The 19,757-nt window shown below is 36.8% G+C and overlaps 1 protein-coding gene across 1 annotated transcript; it reads right to left on the reverse strand.

The window, feature by feature from the left end:
• Nucleotides 1-1,744: 1,744 nt before the first annotated feature.
• mmel1 (membrane metallo-endopeptidase-like 1) lies at nt 1,745-16,613 on the reverse strand (the record flags this gene model as incomplete). The annotated part of the gene is made up of 23 exons (XM_079241619.1): nt 1,745-1,844; nt 2,927-3,003; nt 3,413-3,508; nt 3,628-3,693; nt 3,811-3,944; nt 4,088-4,207; nt 4,336-4,394; nt 4,762-4,865; nt 4,946-5,029; nt 5,110-5,208; nt 6,262-6,390; nt 6,479-6,572; nt 6,645-6,781; nt 9,246-9,335; nt 9,611-9,745; nt 10,398-10,463; nt 12,964-13,082; nt 13,557-13,652; nt 15,099-15,179; nt 15,269-15,430; nt 15,589-15,648; nt 15,967-16,011; nt 16,457-16,613. The coding sequence occupies 23 exons, from the start codon at nt 16,611-16,613 to the stop codon at nt 1,745-1,747; spliced, it is 2,310 nt and encodes a 769-aa protein (XP_079097745.1).
• Between the last annotated feature and the right edge of the window lie 3,144 nt (nt 16,614-19,757).

Raw genomic sequence — 19,757 nt, forward strand, 5'->3', positions numbered from 1 at the left:
AGAGGCTTGATCGGCATGCCCCATCTCATTTTGCCCGTCAGAACAGTATTTGCCAAATGATGAAGACAGAGACAGACTGTAAAGTATCAAGATACACATTCACTTGAACAGCCTCTTTTGAGACCCAACAGTCGTGTTCAGTTTATCAAGGCATCCCAAATGTGACAATCAACATTCAAACCGGCTGTGTGTTGTCTTTCTCCTCTATTTGAAAGCTGTCTTTAACCAGTGTTTCCATCCTCTCTCATGAGGTCCACTCTGCTTTGATTCTCCTGCCATTACCTGTTAATAAAAGGTAGAAAATAACAGTCCTGGTCCCAGCCATCTCATTACTGACAACACTCCTTCTGTGAATCTGCCGGCAGCACTGTGGATTGGCTACAATGGTCACCTTACTTTAGCTCACTGCTCCCATCCTTTCATCTTACTGGACATTAATCACTGCAAGATCAGAAGGCAAAGCTCTCCATCAGCTGCCTTGACATGTGTGGGCTAAATAAGGGGTTTTCTTTTTCTTTCCTTTGCATGTAATTGGCTACACGTTGAGGCTAAATTAGTGTGTGCTGGAGTTTCCTCACATATGGGGAAGGAAAGAGAAGTGACTTTACAAAACACTCCTTTAAATTCACATATTACAGAAATAATTTTTTGTCATGATGTATTGGTCATGTTTTTGGAAGTTTTTGTATGTCTGAATACATGGTAACTTCTCAAAATGATATAAAACTGTGGAAGCTACAGAAGAAAGGGAACAGGCTTCAGAACAGCTCTGATTGAAAGTCAACCCAGTTATTATCAATATCTTGTCACGCTGCCAAAAACAAATGCTGGGATTTGTACAAGGTAGCTGGCCACCAATGCTTTTCAAAACCTGCCATATGGTTTCATTACAGCAAACTGTCCTGAAAGATGTATAGTTTTCTGCAGTGACAATCATCAGCAGAGGATGTTAAGAAACTAAGACAAAAATGATCATTGAATGGCACTATGTAGCTTTGTTACTGCGTAAATATTTAACCTCTATATACATGTAAAAATGTGCAGCTCTCTGTGAATGTTAATTTAAGCTTAAAGCCGCAAAGATTTAACAGTCTTAAAGTCTTTAGGTAATTTCTTTTTATGTAACAGTGACTAAACTCTCAGAGTGTGACTAATTCAATGTAGCCTCAGTTTAGCAAAAACCCCTTTCATTTATTTCATACTCTCCAGTAAGATTTTGATTTGTTCTGTAGTTTTTCTTCTGAAGAAGCATAATGTCTAGTTCTGACTGAATAAACCGTGACAGTTCTGCCACGTGTTGGCAGATGAATCAGAAAGACTTATGGAAGAGAGTTTAAAAAAAAAAAAAAGAAAAAGAGCAATTTTGCTAACGACTGGAAAAAGCATTTAAAGCCAGTCATTTAAGCTTTACCCTCTTAAAACTTATAGTATTTTTTATTCATGTATTAGCTCATCATCTGTTGTGTGACACAGCAAACAGGAACAAGAGACCTCCTCATACTGTCACAATGCTTCAAACCTAAGAAGACGCTTCAGCGATTTTGAAGCTAAGATGTAATCCAGGAAGTTATCACATTTGCATCCTTCTACAATACATTTATGGTTCTGCAAATGCAAATTTCTGTGTCAGCATTTAGAGCTAAATACAGTAAATCAATACTTTTTCAGTAAGATGTCTCAGTGAGATTAAAGCGTTGCTTTCTCTTTTGATTTGAGTTGCCCATGTCAAAAAGTACAAGAAGCTCTACCAGACACGGCACTTCATCTTGGGGTTCATTGGACTGCCTTTTTGGCACTGAAAGGCTTCTGAAAAAGCTTCAAAATTCTGAAGTGATCCAAGTACCCTAAGAACAAGAGAGGAAAAAAAACAACAAAAACAGATTTTAAGAAGAATAAAAGCTAAAGTATGCAAAGAATGCTATCGTAGCTAATGTTCGTTATGTGTACTTGTAAATCCTGTAATCTCATTTGATTCAGCAGGTTGAACTGACTGCAGTACTAAGTTATACTGTAGTGCAAGTTGGTGTGTTTTCAGTCGGGCTGCTTTTGCCACTGCTGTGACACACCTGTCATCAATAGGCTGGAGCAGAACTTGACAATAAATTGTTACATAACCATTTAATTCAGTCAGGTGTATTGCAGCAGAGAAATATCTAAAACCCACAGGCCCAACATGTGTTAAATCGTGCAATATAAATGTAAGGCTAACGTAAATCCCTCAAATACAAAGAAAACTGTATTTCAGTTTCTTCCCTGGCAACAACATCAACTGGGCTGATGGCGGATGAGTGTTAGCACGATTACTGGTGTTTTAGCAGCTGTTCTCTTTTTGGGAGCCAGCTCTGGTGCAGTACTGGTTGTGAGAATTGGATTACATCAACAAAAGATGATACTGAATCCAGGCAGGACGCAGACCTGGGGTATGGTTATATAGTTATTAAAAACAAAACAATAAACAAACAAAAACCTTTTTGTCAGCAGCTTTGCTCGACCTTGCTGGAAAACAGAGGTTGATAAAACAACCTCATGTTGTCATGATACCTTCAGCTCATTTTAATCAGTCAAGACCTTTAAAAAAAAAAAAAAAAAAAAAAAAAAGGACGGATCTATGCTTCAGTTTTAACTCCTTGTTTGACCAGTGTGCTTGAGCTGATTCTGCTCTTCCACATATGATGCACTTTGCCTTTTAAATTTATTTCAGTCGTCTGGATTTGAGACATTATTGCAAACTATATAGTCTCTCCTGGCTACACATTTTTCTGAGTTGATTTACATTTAACTCTTTTAAATGTTGTTTCTCTATGTAGTAAAATAACTGAACATAAATTTAAGTGTAGCAAATACTGAATTATACATTATCATAGGTTATAAAAATGTGTCAGTGATGTTACTTAAGTTAATACCCGACAACAATATGGCATCTTACCTGTATTCCAAAGGACTGTGTGAATCAGTCTTGATGGACTGGCTGGCATATTCAGGCCGATAAGCACCACACCACACCTAGAAAAGCAAAATAAAAAACAGAAGGTGTATGTAGTTACCCATTTTCAAAACTTTAAACAGATTGTTAAAATTTTAATTATTGTTGAGCAATGAAATCCATGTACTGATCATGTTTGATGTATTGCGATCAAGCTGAAATGTTAAAACAGCTCCATGTTGTGTGATAGTAAATTATTTCTTCATTTTACAACATATCTTTCAGTATGATTTATGTATTTTTACATATTTCATTCATCACTGGCTTTTTTTTGACACCAGGGTGTTTTGGCTCTCCTCTTTTTTCTTTGTTATCCCTTCCATATAGTTCAACATTATTTTGTTCAAAGATCATTTTAGCAGATGGTTAAATTGCTCATTCTCATCTAAACTGCAACATTCAGAAATAATATGTTGCCTCATCACTTACTTGGGCAAAGTTAAGAAAGAAGAGTTGTTTGTGATCCATGTCTAGACCAGGTAGTCTAGGTTCTTCCCCCTCCGTTTCCACCAACTTTAGATAAGCCTGTAAACACACACCTCAAACTTAAAAACAGATTGCACAGAAAGATAATTATGAACATTTTGAATTACTCGTCGCTGCCAAAATAGTTACGTGTGGTTTTTGTGCAGCCGGCATCCTACCTTATATGCTTGCCGCACTCCTCCATTGTCTGCAATATTCTCCCCCAAAGTACTGATTCCACTAACCTGCAATCAAATAAAGAAACACATGAACACACATCAGCATGAAAACACTCATTCTGGTGGTTACAAAACACATGGTATTGAAGTAAAACCAAATAGAGGTCCCCAGCAGGTTCTTACATTTTGTCCACCCGCTAGTTTCCAGCTGAAGTTGCCATATTGTTGTACCATGCACTGTGACTGCTCTTTAAAGTGCTCAGCAGAGTAATTACTCCACCAGTTTAGCATATTACCATCCTTGTCAAAATTACGTCCTGCAAGAAGACATTAGCCAGTAAAGTAGTGTTTTCCAAAAATTCTGCAACCAAGAATAGCAAGTTCAAAAGAAATGGCTTCAATTAAATGACAGCAAAACATGCAATACACGAGTACCAGTGATGAATCAGCAGTGTCTCACCATTGTCATCAAATCCATGAGTGATCTCGTGTCCAATAACCATCCCTATTCCGCCAAAGTTGAGGGCCTGATGCTGATGTTTACTGAAGAAAGGCGGCTGCAGGATTCCTGCAGGAAACACTAGAAAGACAAAAACAGATGGTTGGTGTTCAACAGAAATTAAATGGGACATAAATGTTTCCATAGAAACTACTTTAATTTGTCACAGAGGCTACCTGTGGCCTTTCTGACTCTTTTGAAGCGCTTACCAATCTGGTTTCTGTTTGGCGAGTAGAATGCATTCACCACAGCAGCACCGATGATCCACCTGGGGAGCGATTTTAAAAAAGGATTTGTACAATCACTGCTCAGCGTTTTCAGTACTATTAGAAGTGAAGCTCGTAATCCACACACACAGCTAAATTTGAAAAACAATGAAAAGTATGTTTGAAAATATAATAAAACCATAAAAGAGTTACAATCAATGCAATTTATTTTTTGGCCAAGTGCCTTAGCTTGTATTTTCGCAGATGGAGGGGGGACGAGATGTTGGGTAAGCAACTTTTTTAAAAGGAAAGTTTTTATTGTCACCCCGCATGACATTATGAGTCATGCCTTTTGGCCAAGACTACTGTGACAGATACAGCAAATAAAAAAAAGCTAAATTAGTCAATTTTTACGTGTCTGTTACTTACAAATCAGGATCGACAGGCTCTCTCAGCTTATTCAGACTCTTTTGTGCTTCAGACTTAAGATTCTCAAGTACATTCTCAAAGTAGTGCTCCTCACTGAAATTAAGCTACAAAGAAAAAAACTATGATAAATATATATTCCGGATGTGTATAATGAAGGCTGGAAACATGCACAGTTTGTACTTACATGAGCATACTCCTGATCTAGCTTCTTGTTGCTTGCTTGTAGAATGTGATCCGGATAACCAATATGCTCCTTAATAGCCATAGCCTAAACAGATGCAGAAGAATCAGTGTGATAATGCCCAGAATTTCCTGGAATTCTGCTCTGATTTCTTCTTTATTCTTTACCTTTTCTTTTGCCTTCTCCTTTGAGGGAACATCCATCCAGTTTAACTCCTCTAGTGTTTCCACATAAGCTTTCTGAATCTTGCCAATGAGATCACCAACCTGTGAACACAACATTTAAAATGTCTAAACATGAAATGTTGTATCAGTCTCATAGTGTATGTAGTAAAACTAGAGAAGATTGATAGTAAATGTCAGGTGTAGTTTGTAAAGTAATATTAATTTATGCTGTGCTTTGTTGTTGCCTCACAAAATGAGCAGTGCAGAACAATAACATAAATGGTGACATTTTTAACAAATTTGACAATGCCCAAAATTTACATTATGCGTTTAGAATCTGCATGAAAAAAAATAAATATCACCGAACATGCTACGCAAGTTTATATTTTAGGGGGTCAAAGACGCAAAAATAGTAATCTGTTTTACAACAACAGTAGTTTTTATTGCATAATTTGACAAGGGGCTGGTATTTTCTATGACTACAGCATAAAAGCAATTACTGTAAAATAAATTTAACACAACAAAACATTTAATTAGTATGTAGTGGATTATTTCTTTGTTGTAACAATGCTGTTTATTTTTCTTTTAAATGGAAACATGGTTGTTAGGAAAATGCATTTGAGGGACGAGCAGCAGAGACGACGATGTGGCAAAACGTATCCATATTTATTCTGCTGTTGACTTCTGTTTGGAGCGTTTGGCAGCCCAGGTGGGAGCAATCACATGCCTGATTGTTGCCTGATTAGCAACACTTGTGCACATGAAACAGCTGAACACAACGCTCAGGCAATTTAGGTGTTGTTGCCAAGAAGCATTGCCACAAAATAAAAAAAGAAAAAGCCACATTTTTCCTTACTTTTTGGGTCAAGTTTATATAGATATTGAGTCCACATATTAAATGTATAAAATGTTATTACAATATTGATTAGAAGTAATTGCTTTTCTTATTGTATTTCTTATTGGAATTTTAATTTTAAAAGAAACTTTAAAACTTATACAAAAATAACCAGCATTCAATATAGTTACAATTTTATCAACCGCTACTAAATGATATGATCATTTGTGTATTATTAAGATGACCTCACCATTTCATTATTTCAACATCTTAATTGATATTGTTTCTTTTAAGGCTGTTTAAAAGTCAGGAAGACTCACCATTTGTTTACTTTCTCCTGCAAATGTTTCACGCACATACAAAGCTCCAACTGCATTTTCCATGCTGTTCTGAACATAACGGACACATTCTCGCCACCAGGCATCCTCCACAGTGGTCCCATACAGAGTCTAGCCAGACACAAGCACACACAGAATTATTTTATGCTTGATGATGTAACTTTTGACGTGTTGTACCAGTAAGTCCTGCTCATTGCACCTTTCTGTAACGAGCTCTGGCATCTTTAAAGCGTCGACTCAAACTGTTAACTCTGTCTGTAATGAGCTGCCAGGTGAGGTAGTTCTGCACAGTTCTGCAAAAATAAAACAGTGCTGTTTAATTGTTCTCAAACTTTGCGTCTTTCCAGACCTTTCTTTAAACTCACCGGATACTGTGTCTGGTGAGGACATCGTTCATCTTCTCCAGATAGGGTGAGCTGTACACCACTACCTCCTCCTCCAGCTGGACATCAATGGACACACTCGACAGGACACCTTGAATAAATCGTGTCCAGTTGAAACCCTTGGCAATAAAAGGAAAGACATGATATTTCTGATGCATTTACTTTCCTTTTATCAGTAAATGATTGTATTTTTTTAAGCGGGGTTTACAGTTTGACATAAACATGTTCCCAGGAAATGGTTCGTTCCTTAAGGTCCATTCTAAAACCATCAGCTATTGTCTGCTAACTCGCAGCAGGAAGATGAGTTAATTTATAATCACTTATTTAAAATTATAAAACAAATAATCATATGTAAAATTGAAAAAAAAACAACAACCACTTTTTAATGGAGCTGTTAACAACTGGCAAGGATCAGAAACCAAAAAGATGATTGAAGTTCCCTGTTTATACACATTGTTTCGAAGCTTCATAAAAGTTTATGTCTTTGATGATTGGCTCCCTCCCGGAGGCGATGACAGAGGATCGGGATACTTTAGTTTTAACATTTCATTAGCATGCCAACCTATTTGATTCTAATTATTTGTTTAAGTTTAGGGGATAAAAAAAAACCTATAACAATACAGGTGGTTTTATGTAACATTCGTGTTACAGGTTTTGAAATATTAGAATGTATTTGTAAATATGCTTGAAGGGATATTGTTATTTGTCAGATTTAAAGAAAGTAGAGTGTAGCCAAACAAAAAACTGTTGAGGTTTTAAAGCGAATGAAACACAACCATTGTGTCATGTCTGCTCCTCCTCTTCTGCTGCGATCAATGCAGTGTTTGTCTTTCTGGGTCCTCAGAACCCGCTGTCTTGCATGTTTTATAGGTAACCCTACTTTAACACACCTGAATTAAATAAAGAGCTTGTTAACAGGTTGCATGGAACTTGATGAAGAAGTTCAATAATCTGATTCACGGGAACATGTCTAAAACATTCAGGGAAGGTGGTCCTGTGGATCTGGATTGAGAAACACTGGCACAGTGTTGGCTTGGCTTTGGCTCGGCTGCCTCTGGTCAAATGGACATTGCTAGTGATGCTAGTGTGCTGCACCTGTGTGTCCCTTTATTTAATCGCTGTGTTTGGTCAGCTTCCTGGTGTAGTGTTGTCATTTCCTTGCCAGGCTTTCACCTTATCGCCATGTATTTCGGGCTCTCTGCTAGACTAGTGATTTTCAGTAAAAGCTCTTTATAATATACATCTATCCTGTGTTTGTGTCTGCCTTCTTCAGGTTTTTAAATGACAGAGAGACTACCGGATTAATTCTTATATTATTTGTATACAACCCTACATGATTACAGTATGATAGTTATGTAGGCAAAGCATGGGGGCGATATCACTGTAATCTAGAAGGATACCGGAAATTGAAATAGTCAAAATGTGAACAGAGAAGTTGAAAAATGTCACTACAGTATGATATATTTTGAATTTGAAAGTAAAAACACCCTGTTCTTGATAAGAAATTACTTTTTTTCCTAAAGTTATTTATTCATAGATACATGTTCTGCTCATGGAGATATCCCATATTGAGCTTATTGTTTTTATTTATTTGTCTTAAATTGTATGATTCAGCTTTTTTTTGATTGATTTTTAAAATTCGTCAAGCCTGCTGATTCCAGTGCATGTACATCTACTCTGTTTTCTGTTTAATGCCTAGTAGAAGACATTTGCTCATGTTTGCCCTGAAATAAGGCACTCTTGTCAGAAGAAAGATTTTTCTTTGATTCAGCTTTATACACATACCTAATAACACTTAAAACTAACAATTTTATTAAAACTAATTTTAGGATTATGACCAAAGTTATAATGAACCATTTTGCTGCTGTTTCTCCTTGTGTTGAGCAGGAGGACTGTATGTTTTTTTTGTTTATTTATTTATTTTTTTTTCATATACATCAATGCATTTATGTTCTATTCCTTTGTAAGAAACTTGTAGTGTTTATGTTCTGATGCTTCAGCATTCCTGACTGAGTTACTCTCCATCTTAACAAGGACACATTTACAAAAAGATATGCTTTTTAAATCTGTCTATCTTTCAAGTTTTAAAAAGAAAAAAAAAAAAAAAAGCCATACAAAAAGACATCTGTGGTGGACATCCACAATGGGAAAATGGAGGAAGATTTATTTCTGGTATTATGTACCATTCCTCATATTTCCCAGAAAATAACCGTGTGTGATAAGATGCCAGTCAGAAAACCAAGTTCATTGTTTGCCAGTTCAGTCTGGCAAACCGCTGACATGGCGTCTCATTTGAAATCCACCAGGCCAGAAAACCTTTTGGAAAGCTGTTTCTCGTTCCCCTAACATGCAACAAGTTTTCTTTGGAAGAGGGGAAATATGTTACAAAAAAAGTGTGTGTCAATGCTCATCTCAAATGAGTGTACAAACGTTTATCAGAAATTCACCATTTTTGCCCCTGACATTGCCGTTTTCATTTTGGATGTGAAACCATGATAAATCTTTATTGCTGTGTGGGCTTCATGTTGTAGATTATAAATCAAGCTTTTTTCTACAAGACACAGTTGAAATGAAATCACTTACATTCAGGCTGAATGTGCTCTGCAGTTCATTAATGGTCATCTTGTTGTAAAGGACAGTGACATCTTGTCGTTCTTCTGCAGGAGATGTTGCCTACTCAGCAACAGGAAAGGAAAAAAAACTCTTTATAAAGTAATACTGAGTTTATTTCGTTCAAACTGTAACATTTTTCATTAGCAAAATCTCATTTATCATGTCTTAAGAGATATGAAAAAAAAGATTGTTGACAGCTTGACTAATCTCAAGAGTCACGCAAGATGTCTGGTTCCCTCACTGGAAGCTGAGAAGGTGCTCATTTTTCATCTTGTCATTATCAATTTTAAGCCCCCCATCCAATAATTTTATTTCCTGTTGTGGCTGACACTCACATTAGCGATGTCTGTCTCCAGCTCCAGCACTTCCATCATTTCCTCCCACACTCGGTCGTCATCCTGAGTCAAGTTTCTGTCCTCTCTGGTAATTTTTGCAATAGAAACCATGAAATGAAGGTAGGCCTCTCGAACCTGTGGTGCAGTCATACCAGTTAAGTTTTTTTTTCTCACAATGAAATGAAAAACAAACTGTTTTATTCAAGGTTCTTCAGACACAATTTTTTCAGGTATCACTGTGTAATTTTAAAGCACCACTACTGAACTTTGGAAAAATGTTCACACAATGGTGCTCCTTGATGAAGGGTAATTTGCCATCGGTCTTGCACCCTGTATCTTCTCTGAGCTCTCTCTGACTCTTGTCTCTTGCTCTATCCCTTTCCTTTTTCCTTTTCCTCACTTCCTCTGATTAATGGCATCCTGCATTCTTTGATAAATCAGCCATATGGCATGCTCAAAACAACCAGTTTGTTGATAACCATTTGCTGTCTTTTGATGTGAAATACAGTTTTCATGAGATACTCAAACATGTGAGGTTCAATTTCTCAGGTCAACAAGAGCTCCAGAAATTTACATTTTAAATGCCAGTGTACCATCAAACCAAGTCAGATGCAGATTTTATTTGAAAGTTAATCAGTGTTAATTCTTTGAACACTATCATAATACTTGACATAGATGTTGTAAATAAACATAACAAACTACCGTCAACGTGATTTTATCTCACAAAGGAGAAATGCTGAAAAAATGTTTTTGTGTTATTATGGTGAAAGGTGGGTCAAAATTTTACCTTTTTGTAGTTTCCATCGTTGAAGTAATAATCGCGGGACGGCATTCCAAGTCCTGGCTGATCAATCTAACCAATAGAATAAGAACAGCAGTAAATCATGTTGGAATACCAGTAACTCTCATGTAATGCCTGTACCAGTATGAAAATCAGAGAGCTGAACTGAAATAAGGACTAATGTCTCTCATTCAGGTCTGACAGATTCAGAAAAAGGCCAACAGCCTCACTAATAGCATACAGGGATGGTCAGCAGATTTCTTGAAGACCAAATATTTCACAAGACTCCTTCTGTTGATTTATTTAAGAATGACCTGAACTGGACCTAAGATGGAGTGACTGATGGGCTTGAAAACAGTGAAAAGACATCAGTAAAAGACACACTGACAGGGCTCAAGTATTAGTCTATGAAAGCATCAGGTCATGCCCCATGTTGTTACTACTCATATGTTTTTGCATGCCATTGTACTTCACTTCTAAACTTTGCCCGCATGCCCCTTGAAACCATACAAAGTGATACATTAAAGGTTAAAATGTGCCTTAATTATTTGCATCCTTTGCTGCACACATGCATCATAAACCAAAAACTTATGGAGAAGTCATGAGAGGTTTACACATCCTAGGAGATTTGTCAGTATTGTTTTTTGACAAACTAACAATAATTTATTTTGGACCATAAATCCTTCAATAAGCATTTTCTTGCCAAGGGCCAATGCTTGGCGGTAAATATTCTCAGCCAGGATATACGTTGTTAAAAAAGGTATCCTGTTGCTGACATGGTGGAACTTCTCAATCATCTCATTCAGCTTAAATGATTTATTTTGTCTTATTTATGGGTGGCTGTTGTTGACCCATTTACAGTTTCAATGATGTTTTCATTCAAATCTTCAAACTTCACACATGTTGAATTCTTTTTTTTTTTTTTTAAATGACTTAAATAGAGACAATGTGGAGTTCCCCAAGGCTCCATTTTGGGACCCATTTTGTCAGTAATATAAAAAACATCAGATCAAGTAAAAGATATAGGTGGCATTTTGGACTCTGATCTAAATGTTAACTGTTATGTGCTATTTGGCAGCTCAGCAGCGTCTTGAGGCTGAAAACCACATAATACAACTTTTTCTTCTTGGCCTTTCAGCTGAGTTATACTTGACGCACTGCATCATGTGCAAGCAAGCAGATACAAACACAGCAGCAGTTTTGAATGCCCTCCGTGACAGATTTAGCAAAGAAATACAAGAAGATATAATCAGAGGAAGAGAGGAAAAGAAAGAAAAATAGGAACAAAGCAAGTGATATGGGAAGAGTAAAGATAAGGGTTTATTTTACTGGGTAGAACGAGTTCACAGTACAGGTAGGATTCAAGATGGATGTCAAATCAACCATTGATAGGGGGCACGTCATGTCACATCACTCACACAATCTGCAAAAGTTCTGTAGTGCATCTAATCATGTTTGCCTTTTACGAACTGAACCATGATATATTGTATATCTTGAATCAGGCAACAAGTGGCTCCACACAATTGAACAATGTAATGGAGCTTTTAATACAGCAGCAACTAATACAGAATTCTGCTACTTTTGTTCTCACAAAGACCAAAAACAGGGTTAAAAACTTAACAAGGAGAATATGCTTTTAGTTTTTATACTCCTTCCTGAAACTTCCTGAAAGCCAGAAGTCTCCTTCAAATGTTCGTTCTTTCAAGTCAGGCCTTAAAGCCTTTTCATTTGGCACCACTTTTGCCAGCTATGAACTAAACTCTAGTTTTTAAATGGTTTCATTGAATAGTTTTATGAATGAAATGTTTTACGTATAAGATTTTATTTATTTAATTGAATTTTAGTTTAATTATTATTTATGCACTTTAAGGACTTTGCTTTCAATTCTGTCATACAATGAAAAAAGGATTTTGATTATGACTTTTATGTTAGAGAGGGAGGTCTCCCTCCCTTGAATATATCACCTTAACAGCTGAATTATTGACAATTATATACAAAATTCAACAGGAAAAAAATAATCTGGAAAATATAACAAAAAGAAAAGACTGAAATGAAAGAAAATACAAGGAATTTTAAATGAATTATTATCGATAAAAATATTGAGATAAATTAATGCAAAATAAATGCATAAATAAGAGTGACTACAAGTAAATATAAAATAAATCAATTTGATGAAATAAAAAGTCAGAAGGGATTTTTTGTAAATTTTTGACAACAGACATCAATATACATACTTATACGAACAGTGGTGATGGTGGTGATGATGACAATGATAATGATGGTGATGATGTACTTTCCATTGTTGTCTTAATAAATCACATTTCACTCACTGTATGCACTCTCTTGTTTTGTTTTATTGTTTTTATTTCCTACGTGGGTTTACATGTATGAAATGTGCTATAAATAAATTTCTCTTGCTTGACTCTCAAAGTTTTAAGTTTTAGTGATCAAGTAAACCTTTTCATTGAATTTACTGTTTATATTTACAGTAAATATTAATACAGACCTTGTCTACATAAAGTGCACAATTGCTTTTATACATCTTTTGTGCTAGAGCAAACTGTTTTCTCACATAAATGATGTGGCGCTGAGAGTCCCGGTCATCTGTCCACACATACATGTCCAGAATAACTTTCTTGTGGTAATGAGCAGTAAGTATTGCCAGTATGTCCTCTAGACTCCAGGCTTCCTCTGAAACAAAGAGACAAATAAACACACAGTTTAAAAGCATGTGTTAGCTGTATAGAACGAGTCATTCCCTGCTGCAAAGATCTTGGTGCATCCCTGCCTCTGCTGCTGTGAAAATCTGTGTGTGCAGATGCAGCTATGCGTGGTTAATTCTGTTTGAGCCATGATTACATTTAATTAAAGTGGCAAGAGCCAGAAGCATGGGGAAGAGCAGCGTAGACTATTTAAAGCATCCTTCAGAGTCCTGATTGAGGACTTGCTCCTCTACCCACACATCACCCTCCCAAACTCCACACCTGACTGCTCAGCTGAAAAGACTTGACGGGCCTCTTGATCCCACCAACAAAGCTTCTACTCAGCAATTCAATAGAAGCAAAAATAGCTGCACTTGGTGCAAACACACATGTTTATCGATGCATTGCAATGTGCACATAATCCAGTTAAAACATTAGAGTGTGGTAAGAGAGGTATTTATGCCTTTTGTGGTGTTCCAGTCCTCTGATGCCACAGGCCAATCGCCAATACTGTCGATGAGCTTGAGGAGGGGCTGCGAGTCACGCTGCTCTATGAGACCTATAACACAACAACAATCAGATGAGAAACTGCTTATCTATGGTCCCATTTTATTTATTTATTTATTTTTTTTCCCTGGCCCCAGTTTCATTGGGGAGTTTGCATGTTCTCCCTGTGTATATGTGGCTTGTCTTCAGGTAATCTGTCTTCCTCCCACAGTCCAAAGACATGCATGTTAAATTCTCCATAGCAGCAAGGGGGAGTATTTGTTTGTCTTTCTGTGTTGGCCCTGCGACGTGTCCAGGGTGTATCCTGCCTTTCACCTGTGAATTGCAGGTATAGACTCCAGCTTTCCCATGACCCTGCCTTGGATTAAGCAGTAGAGATGGATGGATATTTGTCCCTCAAAGAAAGTGGCAATAATGCAATTCAAGGAAGATTAATTTCTGTACAGAATAATTCAGTTTGATTTGATGTGACCAAAACCAGTTACCAAGATATTTATTTTTTATTGTAAATAATGATTAAAAAAAAGGGGGGTTTCATTAAGCTTCATAACCACATTAAATAATAAAACTGAGAAACTTCTGGAACCTTTGTATTTGATGGTTCTTAATTGTCCTGATTGTTCCCTTAGATGTGCATAATTTTCACATGTGCATATTTTTCCGTAAAATACTGTGTAATTGGTATCTTAGCCCTACTCTAACATATGTACCGTGACTCTCTCAAGCACACTGTAAGCGCTTCACCTGTGACTTTTCCACATTTTGGAAGCAAAGAATCTGTGCATTTGTGTTGTGCTTGTGTTAGCTATGTTCGTATCCAAGTTTTCACTGTAACATCTCATCAGGTAACCACTAAGACCTTTTGTGGGACCATTTTACTTACTTTCGTTCTCTAAGCTCTGTAGACATTACAAACATTCAGACCTTTGTCCATTATTCTTTGATAGAAAAGAAAAGAAATACAAATTTTCATCTTCCAAATTTTAGATTTCAAAGTTTACTCCACAAATGTATCACTGCTTGTAGTCATGTTTTTTTTTTGTTTCTATCTTGCAAGCAATAATGCAACTGACTTTTAATGCACTAATTAGGAATGTGACCAGTTTGTGGTTGTTTTTATCTGTATTTTTAATATTTATTCAGATACTGATTAAAGGTGGGAAGTCACTACACATCAAAAATTGTAATAATTTTTCTAAACCCCTTTTAGAAAAAGAATATAGGTTACTTAAAATATGGTATTGTTAGAAACTATTGCTTGGCATAGCTATTTAATCATAAATAAAACATGACAAATAAGTGGAAAAAGTGAAAATTATATCCACAGGTTTACGTCTTTAATTTGACTGGTACAATCATGGCAGCAAAAAATCCTTAACTATTGTAGATTCAAAGTGTGAATTCTGCTAACACCCCAGCATAACATGTGTTATAGTAAACATTTTTCTATATTTGTAGTAAAAATCCTCATGTAGACGTTCGATAAAGACATCCTTACTTTCATTCATGCAGGATGTGTAAAGGATTTTGGCTTTCTTGATGGCATCTCTATCCTGTTCATTCACTGTCTCAAGAACACCTGCAACAACAAAACATGCAAACATTTCCTGTGTGAATGAAGCCAAAAAATTGCAGCCCACTGAGCACTAAAGGTCAAGCCCAACTGACCTTTGAGGACAATCTCCAGCTTGTCCCTCAGGATATCAAAGACACTGTGGCGGGAGCTTGTCTCTGGGATCACATGCCGCTCCAGCCAACCCCCGCAGGCATACTGGTAGAAATTGTCACAAGGCTTCACAGACTGATCCATGTTCTGCAGGAGTCGAGCAGCTATGACACGTCATAAAGAAAAGCAAAGAAGACGGATGAAAATACAGAGTGGTAAAGATTCACATCTGGCTCAGCATGTGGGTTTTGCAAAGGACGTGGCTGACTTTGTTTGTATAATAAAATAGCAGGGAGGGCAAAGAGAAAGCAGCTCTTCTCACCTGCAGTAACACAGTCCGCAGTTGTGCACACATTGTTGAGGCTGGAGCGAAACATCTGGCCTGGAACAATTAGTGTCAATAGTTACAAAAGACTTTATGCACTCTTTGATCATTTAAATCCCAGCAGAGAGAGAAGACGCTGTTGTGTAACATAGCTAATTCTAAGTAGCTTAGATCTGCAGTCGGCATGTGAGAGAGGCAATGTCTATGTCAGCAGTGACTGTGGTGTTTCACTTTTGTGTGGTAGTGCTGATCAGGCAGGAAAGAGAATTACTGCATTACTGTGTCTTTCAGAGGTGCGGGCTCGAATATGACACATACCAACCCACTAACACCACAGTGTATTATTCTGTGTTCAGTTCAAAAGATCAAACTCACCTTCACCTGTTGAGCTCCTGGACACACTTGCTCTGCTCGATTGTTCTGATTTAAATAGAAAAAAAATAGTTAAAAGAAAGATTAGATAAAGCATGGATTACTTTATTCTGAGTTCAAAATATAAGTACAACTATCTTTTTGGATTAGAGTTTATTGCAGAATTCTAACTTGCAATGCAGCAAGTCAGCAAAACATAAATAAAAGAGGTTTCCTTGGAGAAAATCTCCCAATAGAAGCCCATTTCATCTTCCTGCTTAAAATATAGATGCTGGAAGTGATATTTAGTTGAATAATATCCTTGTGTCATTGTCAGGTTAACCCCTCATTGAGCTTACTTTGGTGATCTGCTAAAACACATGCATCAGTACTAAACAAAGGGTCATGATCCTTTCCTGTTCAGAAATAAACAAGGAGAACAGGGAGACACTTGTCATTACAGCTGTCACAATAATCTAGATTTTTTTTCACATGATCTTGACAGAGCTCTTACCTTTCACAGCTGATGTGTACAGGACAACAAGACCAGCCAAAGCACAGCTAACCAATAGCAGCAGAACGGACAGCCCAATTTCTGCAACAGTCCAACGACGCTTTCCGGGTTTACTTGATTTTTCCATGATATCCATTTGACTTTCGGATTTGCCCATATTCCTCCGAACAGCCGGCTCTGTGGGAAAGACACTGTTAAAAGTGTGGGATGGTCCAGGCACAGAGCTACCACTATAAGTGTGTGTGTTTGTGTGTGTGTGGGCTGCGCAGTGATCCATCTGTAAACTCTGCCAGCTGACCTGCAGTGAGTGAGCTTCAACTACTGAACACCTACAACAACTTCACAGACAGAAGTTGAGAAAATGTGGATTTTTTTTGTAAAAACAGTTTGATTTTTTTTCCCTAAATTGATTTAAAAATGTTTCAGCTTCATCGCTATTTTTGAGCTCGCTAAATCTACAATATTCTGTTTTGAAATGTTCCTTTTGCACCTATAAAAAGTCTTGGTGGTCTTAATAAAACCGAAGTCCCATCTGAAACCGCTTTAGATAAGTTCATCTAAATGAAATGTTAATAAATGAAAATACTGAAGTCAAGTACTTCAGTTTACTTACAATCATACTCTTGTAATAAAAATGTTCCCATCTTGTTTAAAATGTAATATTATTAGTTCAGTTAGTAATAATCTTTTCTTAATGATGAATAATAATTACCTTTGTGACTTTTTATGTCTCTGACAAATAAAAAAAAAGCCTTGTGTGAATGAATGTATGCCAGCAGAAAAGCTGATTACAAGCTGTACACAGTTGACAGACCAACATGTTACAACATATTGTGATGCAAGCCTGTGTTTGATCTCAGTCAGGCATCTGTCAGTATATAAGATTTATCAGAATTTTAAGAAGCAGCTATGTGTCTGTATTTAAACATTGTCAGTGAGTTCACATTCATTTTATGCTCACATTTCGTTGAATCTCTGAATGACACCTTGGTTCTTATTTGATAGTATTTTGTTGTACTTATACTGGCAGCTATCCAGGGATTCACACAACTGTTTGAATAACTTTACCATCCTCATTACATTTTACTTAGCAGTTCATTTCCAAACTTACTTCAAGCTTGAACTTGCAGGTCCATTTGTTGCTAATCTAGCGAGAACAGTCATTACGCATCAAATACAACATTCGTTTGGGAAACAATTTGGCAAACGGTAAATGAAACACTAAACTTTATTTGTCTGAACACTGTTTAAAATATTTGGCCTCACCTTGCCCTTCATACATATGTGCACACACAAACACACACACATAAACCTACTTCAAGGGAGCTCATTTCTATCCACAATAATTGCATATGTGGGAACACAATATTGCAAATGAGCATTTGTGCAAAGGACAAAACAACAATCACCAGTGGCTTTCAGCAGCATTGCTTTGTATCTATTCACTCTGCAGCACCTGTTTCCTCCATTGCCATCTCCATTGCCCTATCATTAGGTCTGCCTGGGGACGGGCTGTAAATCAGAGGTTCACACTGCTGCGCCCCATTAGCCCTTCCTAATGAATACTCATGGGCACATATCTGGCATTACAGTGATGGAGAGCAGACAGAAGCATTTTGGGGCTTTGCTGCCATCCACAGACTGAATCAGCATCAGACTGCACAAGAATACTCTTATTGGGTCTTATTGGGTCAAAGACAGGCCTCACTGGATGGAAAACTAGGCAGTGATATGAAGTCTGGGCTGTCAATACAATATCTATTGTCTATCATCAAAAAATTGTTTATATTTTCAAATTTTTCACTTCATTGCCTATTTGACAACATTTGTTTTTAAAAAACCAAACTTTATTTTCATGACTTATTTCAATACAGCACAATAGAGTTAAAAAGGGAGGCCAGACAATAATTCCTTAGAACTTGGATTTTGATCAAATTAGAATTTCTTTTTTGTTTTTATTTATAGTTTTTATTTAAATACAATTAGACAGATCATGTAGTTCAGTACCAGGAAACTCTTCACATTACAATCCTAAATGTGACTTATTTCTAAATCCAAGATGAAATAAAATCTTGTAATTTTCCCACAACCAGGAGGCTAAGGCTTGACCAGAAGGTTAGTAGAGCAACTTTGCAGCCAGAAAGGCAAAATCTTCAGCCTTTAAGTCATTGAGTAAATTTCAAACTTCCCTTTTAAAAACATCCACAAATTCAATCAGTAACCTCAACAAGAGAGCCAAGCTGAACAGCCACTTGGGAGAATAAAAAAAATGCATTTATTACTAAGTTTAAGCAAAATTTAAAGAATTTTTTAAGGCAAAATCCAAAAAGTATATTACTGTTTGTAAACATGAGCTTTATTACAATGAGACTGCGACACAGATGGGAATTAAGCTTTTCAAAAAAATCGTGAGCTGAAGGTCAACCAAATATGTTTCAACAAAAGCGCAATAAATTCTGCATCTATTTCAGTAGCAGTACAAAGTGGCCTCCTCAGTGAGTGTGTTATGCCTGGAAACCTTAACCAAAAATGTCAAGTACAGCCATTCTCACTGGAGGCTACAATGAGGTTAACAAACACCTTTCAAGGGAAACGGGATTATACTGACCCATCAGAGTGAGAGAATAAAATGTGTTGAGAGAAAGCTGAATGCTATAGCTCATGCCATAATAAGGCAGCGATACCAACTCGGTCTTACAGGTTTTCAATGTGTCCCTGCTTCAACACACCTGACCCAAATTAAATGGATCCAACAGCCAATGACATTCTGTACAACAACTCATTCGTTTGAGTCAGGTGTGTTGTTGCATGGATATGTTAAGAACCTGCAGGGCTGCGGCCCGCTTGGTAGTCCTGCAGTAAGGGTACTAGTCCTGCAGTGCACATATAAAGTAGAACTGTGGAATTTTACAGGGAAAAATGCATGATTTTGATTTTTCATTTGGTACATTAACACCAAAAGACTTAGTGGTCATTCAGATTTGACAAACACTTTGACATGCAGGGCAATATAATCTTTTTTTGGGGGGGGGGGGGGGGGATCTGTGCACACTTGTTTTTTGAGGATGGATATACACTGCAAACATTCTCCATCTGGAATGCTTTCAAACTTGGTTTTTCCATTTTACCTAATTATTTAATGGATTACAGAAAACTGTCTGCTTATAAATAGTGTAAATGTATTAAAGAAAGCAGAAAATGGTTGGATGTTATATTCCATGCATAATGATAATAGTTTAAAGTCTTTTTTTTTAGTTATATCTAAGATATCAAGAAAAATCCAATAGTTTGCACCCACTTT

The sequence above is a fragment of the Telmatherina bonti genome (genome assembly GCF_933228915.1).
Source record: "Telmatherina bonti genome assembly, chromosome: 6".
NCBI classification, from domain to species: domain Eukaryota; kingdom Metazoa; phylum Chordata; class Actinopteri; order Atheriniformes; family Telmatherinidae; genus Telmatherina; species Telmatherina bonti.